Raw genomic sequence first — 15132 nt, forward strand, 5'->3', positions numbered from 1 at the left:
TTTGCCTAGCAATGACAATTGTGGCAATCTGGGAAAGAAATTAAGGAGGACACTTCAGAGCAAAGCTCAAGGAAGATGAGGGGATAAGTGGAAAAAAGAATCTGAAAGACAGCTACTGCATGCTAATTTTCTACACAATGGGTGGCTTTCTGGACCTGTCCTCCTTTCCCCCCCCCCAAAAAAAAAACACCTCAGTCCACTCATGCACCCTGGAAGCATAGTTCAGCTAAAGTGATGGAGTGGTGGAAGATGTCAATCTTCCAAAATGAAATTCAATTAAAATGCATCTCATTTAGGAGGCCAGCAAAAAAGCATTATAATAACTTTTGTAAATCACAGAAAGGTGGGGAGGTTTGTAGCAAAGATCACTGTTCAATTCCTCTTGGATTTAGAGCACTTGTGAGTAGTGAGAGCAGAGGACAAAATAAATATATTAGCAAGCAGACTCTGGGGGTTCAGACATTAGCAGAGTCTGGTCGATTGAAAGTAGTATATCCTAATTCTAAAATATTGACTTCTTGGGAAGTACAAATTGTCTTGATACAGATGGGACTTGTTGTGAGAAGTCCTATATTGGACTGTATAGTTGATTTTCTGGGGGGAAAAACATACCAGTAATACAATGGCTTATTTTCTAAAGATGTGATGTCAAGCAGTACAGTATTCGTAAAATAAATCAAATTAATGAAGTTTATCTATGATTGTAAGGCCAGAGTATACTCCTGAAAATAATTCTTAATTGTTCAGACAAATTCATTTTGCCCAAGCAGACCAATCTTATAATCTTTAAAAAATGTGCCCAAGCTAGGTTTAAACATACCCTCAGATGATGAATTGTTCGCCTGAAACAGATATTGGTCAAAAACTACTATAAACAAGTAGCCTTCTCCACTACTATCATTTAGTGTTGAAGGCAATCTTTATCTTATTGACCTTTTATTTTTTTTAATTTCTCATTTTAAAAAAGAGGCTGGATTAAAACTGGATTTATTTTCAAGGATTTCACCAGTGTTACCTAGACTGTTAAGTACATTTTATGAGGGGATTTTATTTTCTACATTTCAGCCCTGATTCACACCACACAGTAGAACTAACAGCTCTTAAATGACTGAAAGTTAAGCAGAAACGTTGTATTGCTATTCAATTTTAGAATATTTTCCAACTGTCTTCTAAGTCAGTCTAAATATCTTTTGGAAGGATGATTAATAAATACAAGTAATAAATAAGCATATCTGAGCATGCAGAAAACATGTCTTTCTAATTATATCTCCAAACTTATTTGAGATGGCATGTGTTCCAAATTAGAGCAGCATGTCTGAGTTCAGAGCAACTAAACATTTTCTTATTTGAAAACATTTAATAAGTGACAAGGGTTTCACACAATCAGATTAAAGAGTGAATTAAATGATTGCAGAAAAGTGCTGGATGGATAAAATTAGATGGAAGCATGAAAATGGAAGATCAGAGAGAAGATAAGAGATGGCCAGAGTTCATGGAATAGTTTTTGTCAGAAAACTGAGAATACAATCCATATTTTTGCAATTCTTTAAAGTTTTCATGAGGAAAGTGTCTATGCTTACTGATTGACCACATGCACAGATGAGAGTAAGATAACATAATGCCAAGTAAACTGAGCCTTCATATTATCAGTAAGCAATTTAAAGATTACAGTAATCCTAGTCTTATAGAAAAATCACATGTGTCTGGAGGTTTCAGAATATAGGCTAAGATAATGAGAAGACTGGAGGCTGAATGATTATATGAGCTTTCCCTTCTTTTTACTGCCTGCTATATCAATTATTTTTCCTCCATTATGATTTTTCACTAAAGTCAAAATAAATGAATTACTTCTTGGGCTTATATTCTAACTAACTAAATAGTTGTATTCAGCATGAATATTGTTCCATCTGATCATTTCAAATGCTGAATTGTATATTGAACCATATTCTAAGTGATTGCCCAATTACCTCTCTCAAATGGATGTTTTAATGTAATTTAGATGTCCCCATTTATGGCTTAAAAACAAACAAGAATCATTGACACTGATCTCATATAAGTAAATATAATGGCCAAACTGTTTTAGTGAGCAGGAACTAGCATTCTGATTATTTGAAATGTCTTACATATGAAGTGAAATATAAATATTTCCCATTATCATCCTTTTTTCTCTCTTCTTCTTATGTGGGATTCAGAGACCAGTCATCGCAGGGTGTCCCAAAAATGTCTCTCTGCCTACGCAGAGTTTATTATATTTATACAGTTTTAACAAGCAGGAAATTACGCACAGCAAAAGCATTGTTTATTGGTGTACTCCCTAGTCAATCTTAGAGAACATCCGAACATCCCAAGCCAGGGCAGAGTCTTCCTTATCTATCTGGTTCTTTGCAGTCCTTGGCAAGGCTAATTCGAATGAGCTCATAGACATGTGGATAACAGGATACTGAGGCAGGCAGTTTTCTGCGCACGGTCCCTTCATATCCTTGACCTCCATCTCTACATTCTTATATTATTTAGCCAAGTTGGTTACTGAGGAAGAAAACTTGACTGCAACTGGCCAATGCTATGTTGTTCTGTTGGAAGTGCATTAAAACACGTATTACCAATTTAAAGGTGAACAGTTGGAACGTCTTAATGTTTTTTATACATTCTATTAAAGCTTATCAGTGTTAACCTTAAGAAAAAGAACTATGGTTAAAGAAATCCACTCTCTTAGATCCTTCTGAAGTAAAGTTGTCAAGCAATTATTTTTTATTTTAATCTTGAGGTTCACCAAACAGGATTAGGAACCACACAGTGCTAGAGGAACAGAGCCAATACGAACATAAATCAACACTTGAGTTACCATAAATGAATCTCATATAGGACCATAAAACTGAGCAGAATTACAAAGGCCCTAACCAAAAGTAATTTAATACTAAGTAAGTAAAATCACTAGGCAGAAGGACATGAATTATAACTGGATCAGTCATAGCAGAACATGCTATCTGGGGCTGCACTGCCCCAGACCGACCTGGTATGTAATCTGGGGGTCCTCCTGGAGTCACGACTCCTGCTCAAAGGATAGCTGGCAACAGTGGTTAGGAGGGCCTTTGCTGAATTTTATGTTATGCAGCAGTTACAACCCTATCTGAATCAGGAGGCCCTTTTTTTCAATCACACATGCCCTGGTCATGTCCTTTATGGTCTACTACAATGTGCTCTACATGAAGATAGCCTTGAAGTATCCAGAAGCTTCGGCTGGTGGCTGCACAAGTAAATTTTTTGCTCAAGGATGGTGCATGTAACACTTCTGATGCGTGAAATGGATTAAATGTCAGTTTGCTTCTGGCGCCAATTCAGGGTGTTGGTTATTACTTTTAAAACCAAGAGGAACCATCCTACCCCCATCACGTCAGCTTATCCCACCCATTCAGGCAGGAAAAGTAAGTTACAGTTAAAGAATTTTGTCTGGTGGGGTCCAGGAAGAAAGCCTTCTCTGTTGTTTTTCCCATCCATTGGAATGTCTTCCCTCTAGAGATGAAGCAGGCCTTCACCCTCCTGACATTTCAAGAGATTTGAAAACCTGACTCTGCAAATTCACATGGGGCTTGCTGAGTGGTACACAATCCTGAGCGTGGTTAGCACTTTGAAGCCCCCCAACACGGTCTTTTAAATTTAGCTTATCCTTGTGTTTACTCGGCTCCTTTTATTGATGTATTGTATTTTTATATGGTTTTTATGCTTTAGTTGTACACCTGCCAGAATCACTGAGGGTGAGATGGGCACTATGTAAATATGACGAATGAATGTTATCTACTTTGTTTTTTTGCTTATTTTATTAATTTGCTTCTCCACAGACTTTAGACTTTCTCCACAGACTTTAGACCCTTGCCAATGTAAATACAAATAACTTATATAGTTGATCAGACTGTGATCTGTTTCTGCTTGTAGTGTTCTGGAATTATAAAATATGGCCTGAAGATGCATGATAATTTTTGCTAGAGTGAGGTTGTGTGTGCCAAACCGCCTCTAATGCATTTTTTAATTTTTCCCCGTGGGTATTATTATCCCTATTTTGATGCACACAAGGATACTGAACTTTGATGCGCACAAGGATACTGAACTTCTATAATGTGGCTTACTCAAGACATCATGATTAATAAATCCATAGCTTGGTACAGTATAACGTGCGATCCCAGTCTAAATAAAACAGCGGGCTACATTTTTTATTGCTTACAAACTAAGCAGCTTAACGTTGTGACTGTAAACACACAGAGACTTATCTCGGTGTCCGCCGGATTAAGCCTCACCTAAAATCAGCAGCCACGCTCCCTGATTTTGGACGAGTCTGCTGAAAAACTCAGCCCAGAGCCTGAGCGAGCAGAGAATAAGCGACGTCACCCACTCAGGAAATGAATTGCGCATGCGGCCGGGCCAGTAAGGCGGGACCAATGAGCGGGTCAGACGTGCGCACGCCCATTGGAACCCCCTCTCGCGCCTGTCAGTTTCGGTGAGTTGGGAGAGTGTCCAATGGCGGGTGGGGAGGTCGGTCGCGGTGGAAGACATGGCGCGAGGCAAAGGCGGGATTTATAATTTATAAGCGCTCCTGAGGGGAATGGAGCACGCGCTTAACAGCTGGATGAGGGCTCGGCTCTTCCTCTCAAGAGCAGCGCCTGTGTCCCTTCGGGGGTCAGGTGCTGCAATTCTTCCCCTGATGGGTGGCTCAGCTTCGTGCCTTTTAGACCCGGGAAGAAAAGCCCAACGGCCGGCAGTTACCTCAGTGCGCCGATTTGGAGGGCTGCAGGCAGGGAAAAGCGATGTAGAGGCGGGGCGACTTTTGATGCGGAGCTGAATCTTCTTCCGTTGAGGAAGGGAGGACTGTGGCAAGACAGAGATTCGTTAGCAGCCTCCTCTTCTTCAAGAGCATTTTTTACCTCTAGAGCAGGGGTCTTCAAACTTGGCCCTTTTATGACTTGTGGACTTCAACTCCCAGAATTCCTCAGCCAGCGTATGCTGGCTGAGGAATTCTGGGAGTTGAAGTCCACAAGTCATAAAAGGGCCAAGTTTGAAGACCCCTGCTCTAGAGACTGTGCTCCCACCCACCCACAGCGTGTGGGATGTAACACATGAAGGCTTTCCGTACTAAAAGTAATGGGCGTCGAGGACGTGCTAGTTGTATGCGCAGATTGCATATGGTTTAAATATTCACAGGAGCCCTAATCTGGTTTCCTTTCATAAATACCGAGGATGCTTCCTAGATAACTCTTGATGCATTCTGTGGCATGTTTACACGGTCTTTATTTTATATACCGTGTACATCCCCATTATGCTACTCCCTTTCTGGTATGTAATGTTTTGCCACGTACAGGGAAATAGCAAGAAATTTAAAACATGAAATAAAAGGAAATAGTGTACATTTACAGTTAAAACTAGTTTGCATCAATACCATTCAGGATATTACTTGTCATTCTCTAATTGTGAACCAGTCTTGCTTCTGCCATGTCTGTATATATTGCTTTCCTTAAATTTCTCACATTTCCACTTTTGAGGATCCAATCCTAACTTTCTCAGTTTTCCCTTTCCTCTCGGCCAACTCTTCATATTTTTGCAGTACAATTTTTACTTTCGTCCCTCTATGATCAAATCACTTTAATATACTACTTTCATGCCAGCAATTAACTTCTTTATTTGACTCATGTTAACTTGGTACCCCCTCCCCACTTTTTAATTTTTTTTATCTCTTCTTATTTTAACACCCAGCTCTCACACATATAGTGAGGAAAAAAATATTTGATCCCCTACTGATTTTGTACATTTGCCCACTGACAAAGAAATGATCAGTCTATAATTTTAATGGTAGATTTATTTTAACAGAGACAGAATAACAACAAAAAATCCAGAAAAACACATTTCAAAAAAGTTATAAATTGATTTGCATTTTAATGAGTGAAATAAGTATTTGATCCTTATCAATCAGCCAGATTTCTGGGTCCCAAGTGTCTTCTATACAGGTAAAGAGCTGAGATTAGGAGCACTCTCTTAAAGGGAGTGCTCCTAATCTCAGCTTGTTACCTGTATAAAAGACACCTGTGCACAGAAGCAATCCGATTCCAAACTCTCCACCATGGCCAAGACCAAAGGGCTGTCCAAGGATGTCAGGGACAAGACTGTAAACCAACACAAGGCTAGAATGGGCTTCAAGACTATTGCCAAGCAGGTTGGTGAGAAGGTGACAACAGTTGGTGTGATTATTCGCAAATGGAAGAAGCACAACTGTCAGTCTCCCTCAGTCTGGGACTCCATGCAAGATCTCACCTCCTGGAGTTTCAATGATCATAAGAATGGTGAGGAATCAGCCCAGAACTACACGGGAGGATCTTGTCAATGATCTCAAGGCAGCTGGGACCATAGTCACCAAGAAAACAATTGGCAACACGCTATGCCGTGAAGGACTGAAATCCTGCAGCGCCCGCAAGTTCCCCCTGCTCAAGAAAGCACATGTACAGGCCCGTCTGAAGTTTGCCAATGAACATCTGAATGATTCAGAGAAGAACTAAGTGAAAGTGTTATGGTCAGATGAGTCCAAAATTGAGCTCCTTGGCATCAATTCAACTCGCCGTGTTTGGAGGAAGAGGAATGCTGCCTATGATCCCAAGAACACCATCCCCACCATCAAACATGGATTGGAAACATGCTTTGGGGGTGTTTTTCTACTAAGGGGACAGGACAACTTCACCACATCAAAGGGATGATGGATGGGGCCATGTACCATCAAATCTTGGATGAGAACCTCCTTCCCTCAGCCAGGGCATTGAAAATGGGTCGTGGATGCGTATTCCAGCATGACAATGACCTGGCCAAGGCAACAAAGGAGTGGCTCAAGAAGAAGCACATTAAGGTCCTGGAGTGGCCTAGCTAGTCTCCAGACCTTAATCCCATAGAAAATATGTGGAGGGAGCTGAAGGTTCAAGCTGCCAAATGTCAGCCTTGAAACCTTAATGACTTGGAGAGGATCTGCAGAGGAGTGGGACAAAATCCCTCCTGAGATGTGTGCAAATCTGGTGGCGAACTACTACAAGAAACGTCTGACCTCGGTGATTGCCAACAAGGGTTTTGCCACCAAGTACTAAGTAATGTTTTGCAAAGGAGTCAAATTCTTATTTCACTCATTAAAATGCAAATCAATTTATAACTTTTTTTAAAATGCATTTTTCTGGATTATTTTTTTTGGTTGTTATTCTGTCGCTCACTGTTCAAATAAACCTACCATTAAAATTATAGACTGATCATTTCTTTGTCAGTGGGCAAACACACAAAATCAGTAGGGGATCAAATAATTTTTCCCCTCACTGTACATCTTAAATACTACATTTCCACTGCCTTCATCTTCTCTGTTTTTCCTGACATATCAAATTTATATTTCCCAATAAGAGGGTGAGCACAAGCATAGCTATTTTTTCTACTTCTTTTGATAAATGTTTCTTCCTGATAGAAGCATGTATCAATGCATCACCTGTTTTTATACCAACATTTTTCTAACCATTTTTCCATGCTACCAAGTCCTCAATTTCATCTACTTTTTATAGTTTTTCATCATCTACAGTCTCCAATTATTCACTCCACATCTCCTGTCAAACATAGCTACTCTGATTTTTGATTCTTTAATTTTCAGAGCCTTACTCCTTGTCACATTGTGCATTCTGTCTAACATTGTAATTAGTAGATTTCTACATCACTGCAGTCTAATCAAACTTTTGGTGTCTTACAGATAAGATAAAATTTATAAGATAAAACCACATACAGCAAGAACAACCCCCCAAATTAATGATTCTACAAACATTCCCTAGACATTTATCTATAAATATATTAAGTAATTCCAGGAACATTACACGTCCTTATCTTACTCCTTGTTTAATATTGAATCATTTGCTAAGAATTTCATTTATTTTCATGCATTTTTCATTGTCATTCTGTTTTCTGCATTTATACAAACTGAATCCTAAGATAATTACATAGTTACAATGTGATTGAGTACTGTGTGGTACTCTGCATTGCATGAACAGTCATTGGTATGGTTACTGCAACTGATGGGACTATCAGGGTGCATCATTCCTGGCTGGAGAAGGTTGCTTTAACAAACGTTAGAGGCCGGATTCATGCAAGCTGCAGCTCTGCCATGGTTTTCAGGTGACAACTACTCAGTTTAATTCAGAACGCTAAACTATATTGGCGGGATTTCTAAAATGCATTGCTTTGGGTAGTTTGTGTTTGGCCCTTTCTCTATGACTCGGTTAAAATGATATTCATCTGTCCTTGAGCCAGCAGATAACTAAAATCAGCACAAAATTTGCTAACCCTACTGCCCATTTCAATCTTACAGAAGGCAGTTGCGATGGACTAAGAACAACCTTGCAGTTTTAGCAAGCAGCTCCCTGGAAGACCATACAGTGGCCGTGACTAGGGGGGCTTTCGCCCAGGTTTGCCTGGTGCACCAGTTGCGGCCCTATCTGGACCGGGATGCCCTGTGTACGGTCACTCATGCGCTCGTGACCTCTCGTCTGGACTACTGCAATGCTCTCTACATGGGGCTGCCCTTGAAGACCACTCGGAGGCTCCAACTGGTACAGAATGCAGCCGCGAGAGTTGTCTTGGCAGTTTCCCGGTACTCCCATGTTACACCTTTGCTCCGCGAGCTGCATTGGTTGCCAGTTGTCTTCCGAGTGAGATTCAAGGTTCTGGTAATGGTTTTTAAGTCCCTACATGGCATGGATCCGGAGTACCTCAGGGACCACCTGCTGCCGGCGTCAACTTCCCTCCGCCCTGTGCGTTCCCACAGAGAGGGCCTCCTCAGGGTGCCTCCAGTCAGAGAATGTCGGCTGGTGGCCCCCAGGAGGAGGGCCTTCTCTGTGGGCGCTCCGGCTTTATGGAACCAGCTGACGGTCGAGCTCCGGATGGCACCGGACATTCGCTCCTTCCGACGCGGTCTGAAGACCCATTTATTTGAACAAGCTGGCCTGGCCTGATGGGGGATCTTAGGTTTTTTAATGGGGTTTTTTACATTGTTATTGTTTTATCTGGGCTATTATTTAATCCTTTTTAATTTTTGTATTTTCTATTTATATGTGCCCTGTTCACCGCCCTGAGTCCTTCGGGAGAAGGGCGGTATATAAATATAATGAAATGAAATGAAATGAAATATGCCATAGACTGGCTGTCAAGTGTCTTTGCAATTAACTCGGAGAGACCCAGTTGGTTGCCTGATAAATCAGGAATGTTTCTCCTTTCTTACTAGATAGCTTGGCATCAGGAGAGAAAAGGAAAGGGGAAAGGGAGAGGAAGGAGAGGGGAAAGGAAAGGAATTCCACTTTTTCTAGGTTTCCTGATTGCAGTACTCACATTTGTTCTAAGAAAACATCGGTATACATTCACTTGTTATGGGTTGTTGTCATCTTACGTGGGGAAAACATGGCTTTAAAAATAGAACAACAAAGTATTTTAAGTTTTTGTCATGTGTTGCTTGGGAAGGAGATGCCTTGGGGTATAATTCAAGGTATAATCCCAAAGGTATAATTCATACTGTAATTAAATTCAAGCAGGATGGAAACCAGCCCATGATTCTTTGGACAAAAATTAAGGTACAATTAGGTTAAAGTTCTTAAATTAAGAAGATAGGATCAGGTGTGCTATCACATACATGTTTCTCAAATAGAAACAAAGACTGGTTTTGCACAATGCACGTTTTGGTCTAATGTTCTGCAAACCCAGTCAATTCATTAGTTTATAGTCCAGTCTGTATATAAACACCGGAAATTGAGTTAACTGAATAATTTGCAATCTGGCCTGGGGATCCAGTGACATTGGTGGAAAGCTCACAAGCTATATGTCTAGGGAAATGAATATCTCAGATTTTGTTTAGATGGTTTTAAACATTTTAGATTATTTTTGTAGCTATTTTTTGGTTGTTTTTGTATTTTCTTGTATTTTTATTTTGTATTTGAAAGGGGGATTTTTTTTAACTTGTAAACCATCCAGTGTCATGGCAACAGCATGGGCTGCTATATAAATTTAATGCTTAATAACACATAACATCATTTGAGATGTTACATAATATTACTTTATAATAAAACATATTTTATTATATTAGAGAAATTAAATATAACACTTTAGTTCCTTTCCCATGTTTATACAAATAGTCCATAACTTGCAACAGTTGTTTAACAATCATTCAAAGTTACAATGGATGTAAAAAAAAGTTACTTACAATCCAGTCTCAAAGTAATGATTGCCGCACCACTCCAGTGGTCATGTGATTACATTTCAGCTGCTTGGCATCTGACTCCTGTTTATGAATGGTTGCAGTATCCTGCAGCTACTTAATTGTGTTTTGTAATTTTTGTTATGTTTTCCAGTAAAACTCATTGGAAAAAATTGATTTGCACTTACAATCATGTAGTTCGCTTAACGACCATGTAATTCACTTAATAACCACAGTGACTCACTTAACAATCATAATTAAAAACATGTAAAATTGACTCTGGTGATATGATGCCTCAACTTACAGTATGACTGCAATGACTTATAACTAAAATTCTCTTCTCAGCTGTGGTCATAAGTTGAAGACTCCTGGTACCTGTATTTGGGAGTAAGTTATCAATAGAATTTATTTCTAAACAGACTATATATATACAGTAGTTATGTATATATTTTGAGCAAGACCAAGATTTCATGTATAATCCAACTTGTTCAGTATGCTATGCAAACATAATCTCTGCTTGCTATAAATTTTATAGAAGATGCGATTCTTGTAGAATTATAGAATTTTGTTCCTAGAATTGAGATGATTACTTTAATTATACTATTAAAAAATAGTAGAGGGGCACACATTCCATTTATTTGTGTTTTTAGCTTGCCCAATTACTCTTATTACCAACAGTTCAAATATTTAAGTCAGCTACTTTTTCCTTTATAAAAAACAATCATCTTACTGCACTGTGGAATGGTATGTACGTCTAAGTGCTATTACTATGATTCTTTCAATAGCATTTCTGGTTGTTGCAGAATAGCCCTCTAATACTGTGCTGAATTCACTCATTGTTTTCACTTCCCCATAATAGTATTATAAAATGCCCACATTAGGTTGCTGCCTTTTGGAACAGAATTGTGTATATCATAGAGAAATGGTTTTATTATGGTCATAGACTAGGACTAAACTAGTATAAAACAATGTGTAACATAATTGTTCTTATTTCCAGACCTTGATTGAAGACCAGCAATGGAAAAATGGATCTTAATTACAATTACTGTGTTACTTGGACTTATTGTCCGATGGACTGTGTCACTTGGTCCTTATTCAGGTAATACACATTCATAATTTGAGCTAGTGCATGGAGATAATTTTCTTTAAAAGTTCAGATTATGATATTGGGAACTCTTAAAAATATATGGGATTATACAAAATGTAGGAAATACAAGCAACTATTTTGTATTTTTATAGAGCCAAAAATATCAGCATAATGAAATAAAAAACATTTATTTGATGTTTGCTCATTCTTCAGTATTATTCAGATATATCCTGAGCATCTTTGTACTATTTGAACGTCTTATAAAACTTAGATCATTCTTAACTGATCCAAGAATGGTCCATATATGAACAGACTAATCTAGTATTTCATCACTGTGTTAGTATTTCATCATTGTGTTACTAGTTATATAGGTTTAGGGAGTACTTACCTGAGCTGTTTTATTTAAAAATGCAACAACAAAATATTTGATGCATATAAGTTTAATTAAGTTTAAATGAAAGCAGATTTACTCTTTTCCTGACCTTATCTCACCCACACTTTAAATTGTGCCTCTTAGGCACCTAGTTGAGAGGTCAAGTACTGTTTGGCCTTCTGCTTCTCTCCCCCCCTGCCCCCATTCTATTTGTTTTATCTTTAATATGATTGAAATCATGTGAAGAAAGTAAGCTCATAGTTGCTGACTTTATTCAATTAATCTATTTCTGCCATTGTCTATGTGCTGTTGTTTTGAAGACTTGCAACAGTAGAAATTTCCAGAATAAAAATTGAAAATGTGGTTTTAAAATACTTCAGTAGCAATATTTCTTATACTTCGAGTAGAAGTAAAATAAATAAAAAGACTTATTGTTGAAGTTGTCTCTTCCTTGTCCTTGTTTAGCAATCGCTATGTCAATGCTGCAAACACTGACATGTTTTTGCACTGACTATATAAAAGACAGCCTGTTACTTTAATTGCTTCATTTGGGGAGGAGGAAATCTACCCGGATGTTGTGAGAAGATGAGAAAAGCCCGCGTACAGAATGGGAAGTGAAACCTCATATGTAAAACTAATTGGATAATGTGATTTATGACGTGTAGATAAGGGCAGGGATTGTGTGTGTGTTATGATGGGTTTGGGGGGAGGAGATTTCAGATTCTGGCATCCCTCCATGAGTGCCGATGTTTTGTTTCATTATTAAGACTTTTAGATAAACAATGTTTGCATTTTATTTGAACTTTCTCATTTATCGGAACCATGACACGCTAAAGAAGTTGTTAAGTGAAATGGTCATTAAGTGATTATTCAGAGGGCATAGGCTCTAATCATTACAATAAAGTAATAGTGGCGTGCTACTTTGAAGATTTGCAAATATTTAATAATAACTTTGAAATGTTATGATTGGCAGCTTTTTCTCCCCCACCCAAAGAGTTATAACATGAGTATGCTTTCATTAGCTAATCAGGAGACAAGAAATAAATAATTGTATATATTAAATATTAAACAGTTACACTGTTTCATATATCTTGCTTAAAAAGAAGCCCATTCATAAAAAATACTGGCTGAGAATAGCAAGTAGAAATGAGCAAAATGGAAATTTATATTGTTAAATATAAAACTGGTACAACTTCAAGCTGAATTTGACACAGATTTGACTCAAGCATAAAATGTTACAATAGCAAGAAATACTTTTTTGTGTAAAGCTTAAAAAGAGTGATGTATCTCCTTCATTGTGCATTAGTAAATGAATGGAGGTATATAACTGCAGTAGAGACCATATTTTTGAGGAAACCAGATATTAGGTGTTAGGTCCAAAAATTATGATTAGAGAAGGCCTTTGGTTATACGGCTGTACTTTTGCATTCCTGTGGCACCCCAATTCTTTTTCTTGAAGTTCAGAAGATCAAATTATATATTGCATGCTAATTGATCAGAGGAATCTGTGAAATGGGAGATGGGATACTGCATTAAGAAACATGGAAGATGGAATCTGCATATACTGTATGATATCATGTATGATTGTATGCTTCAGATTGCAGAATACCAATACTGTTTTCATTTTTGTATTTGAAAGAATTTGAAATATTTTTCTCTTTAACATGGACACACATTTAGAATAGAAAACATTTATTTCTCAAGAATTTAATAAAAAAGCACGAAAGTAATCATAACAATGGATAGCGTGTAATTTAACAAACAGGCACACAAACATATCTCTCATCTTTTCTTCCGTTTGTGTTTTAGGTGCAGGAAAACCACCTATGTATGGAGACTATGAAGCTCAAAGACACTGGCAAGAAATTACTTATAATCTGCCAGTCAAACAGTGGTATGACTTTATTTCCATTTATATAAGGAGAGACCATATATATATGCTTGGGGGGAAAAATCTTAGGTGGGCTGTATAGCTTTGTACATTATGATGTAGAAATAAGACAACTTTTCTTCAGTGGGATATCCCAAATAGTATTATAGGAATGCAATTATTTTTCATAACCCATATATTATATCTGTTCAGATTTATCTCAAAAGACACATTCAGTATTGATATCTACAATGGTTAGGCAGATTAATTAAAATATTAAACAGGTTTGCAAGTGTTATAGAAACATAGTTTAGAAACACCATTTCTAAAATACGGAATTGAAGCAGAAAGAATTGGTTTCTCATATATGGCTTTATATCTGTTGCCTCTATATTATGCTCTCCCTTTGAATGGAAGCACATGTCTCTTCTGTGCTGTTGCTTCTCTTTAAGAGACCTAGTTTGATTGGAATCTGAAAAGAGGAGAAAAATGATAGCTGTATTACATTCCTGTTTACCCATTAGATGAGCAAAGCACAGGAGAGAGAGCACTGAAGCTTTAGTTAGGAAAAACTGGTATCTAGTATTTACCTTTTCTCTCAACAATATCATGGGCAAGGGAAGATTATGATTCAGGACAGATAATGATTGGGAGGGTACACTAATGGAAGAGTCTGCCTGAAGGAGAAAGCCCATTGCCAAATTTTTCTCATCTTCCAGATGTAATAAAGTATCCAAAAAGATAAAAAGAAACAGTGATATTATAGAAGTTCTCTTCTTCACCCACTTTTCCTTTTTGTTTATTAAGCTATGCCTGTTTTGCAAATGAGTTGAAAGGTGCTGCGTTTTGGACATTGCAGGAATGCAGGCATGTATTGCAAGAATGCAGCCCCTCTTTTTTCATGCTTCTGTATCAAAGTTGAAGGTGTGACTGCTTAAGAGTCACCTTAACTCTAACAAGTCAGCTCTTTTAAAGCGAATGCACCTTTTTCAGGCTCACACAAAATTCTAAAGGAAGCTGGACTGTTTTACTGAATAGCAAAAAGATGCTGCACTCACATCAAGTTTTGAAAATGTGCACTGCCCTGATGTTTATTAAATGTATTATTTTAATTTCTAAAGATTCAGACTCAATATTTCCCTTCCACAGTTAAAACAAAAGATAGTGCTAAGACTAATAAATTTGGGATTTGTTGCTTACCAGAGCACAGAGTCCAGAAGCTAATGAGCTAATGTATAGACTCAGTATAAGTCTTCAATATATAATAATGGGAAATGTTTTTTGTGTAAATTTTATTTATACTTTTTATTTATTTATTATTGGGACTTATATGCCACCCTATTTCCTGAAGGACTCAGGGCGGCTAACAACAATAAAATACAACAATACAAAAGTTAAAAAGAATTAAATTAACAGCCCCAATAGAATAAATTAAAATTGTAGTTAAAAATTGAAAAACATTTTAAAATCCCTGTCATCAGTCCAGGTCAGCCTGATGGAAAAGAAGTGTTTTAAGGCCGCGGCGAAAGGACCGGAGATCCGGGGCCATCCGGAGCTCAAGGGGAAGT

General features: G+C 37.9%; 1 protein-coding gene across 1 annotated transcript in view; it reads left to right on the forward strand.

Annotated features, from left to right (window-relative positions):
* The first annotated feature begins 4474 nt into the window (after positions 1-4474).
* ALG6 (ALG6 alpha-1,3-glucosyltransferase) overlaps positions 4475-15132 on the forward strand; it is a 28319-nt gene continuing 17661 nt past the window's right edge. The window contains exons 1-4 of the mRNA XM_081325879.1: positions 4475-4489; positions 10580-10621; positions 11232-11333; positions 13504-13588. Of these exons, the coding sequence (XP_081182005.1) occupies positions 11252-11333; positions 13504-13588 (167 nt within the window). The 5' untranslated portion in view covers positions 4475-4489; positions 10580-10621; positions 11232-11251. The remainder of the gene's footprint in view (positions 4490-10579; positions 10622-11231; positions 11334-13503; positions 13589-15132) is intronic.

The sequence above is a fragment of the Vipera berus genome (genome assembly GCF_964194415.1).
Source record: "Vipera berus genome assembly, chromosome: 3".
Taxonomy (NCBI): Eukaryota; Metazoa; Chordata; class Lepidosauria; order Squamata; family Viperidae; genus Vipera; species Vipera berus.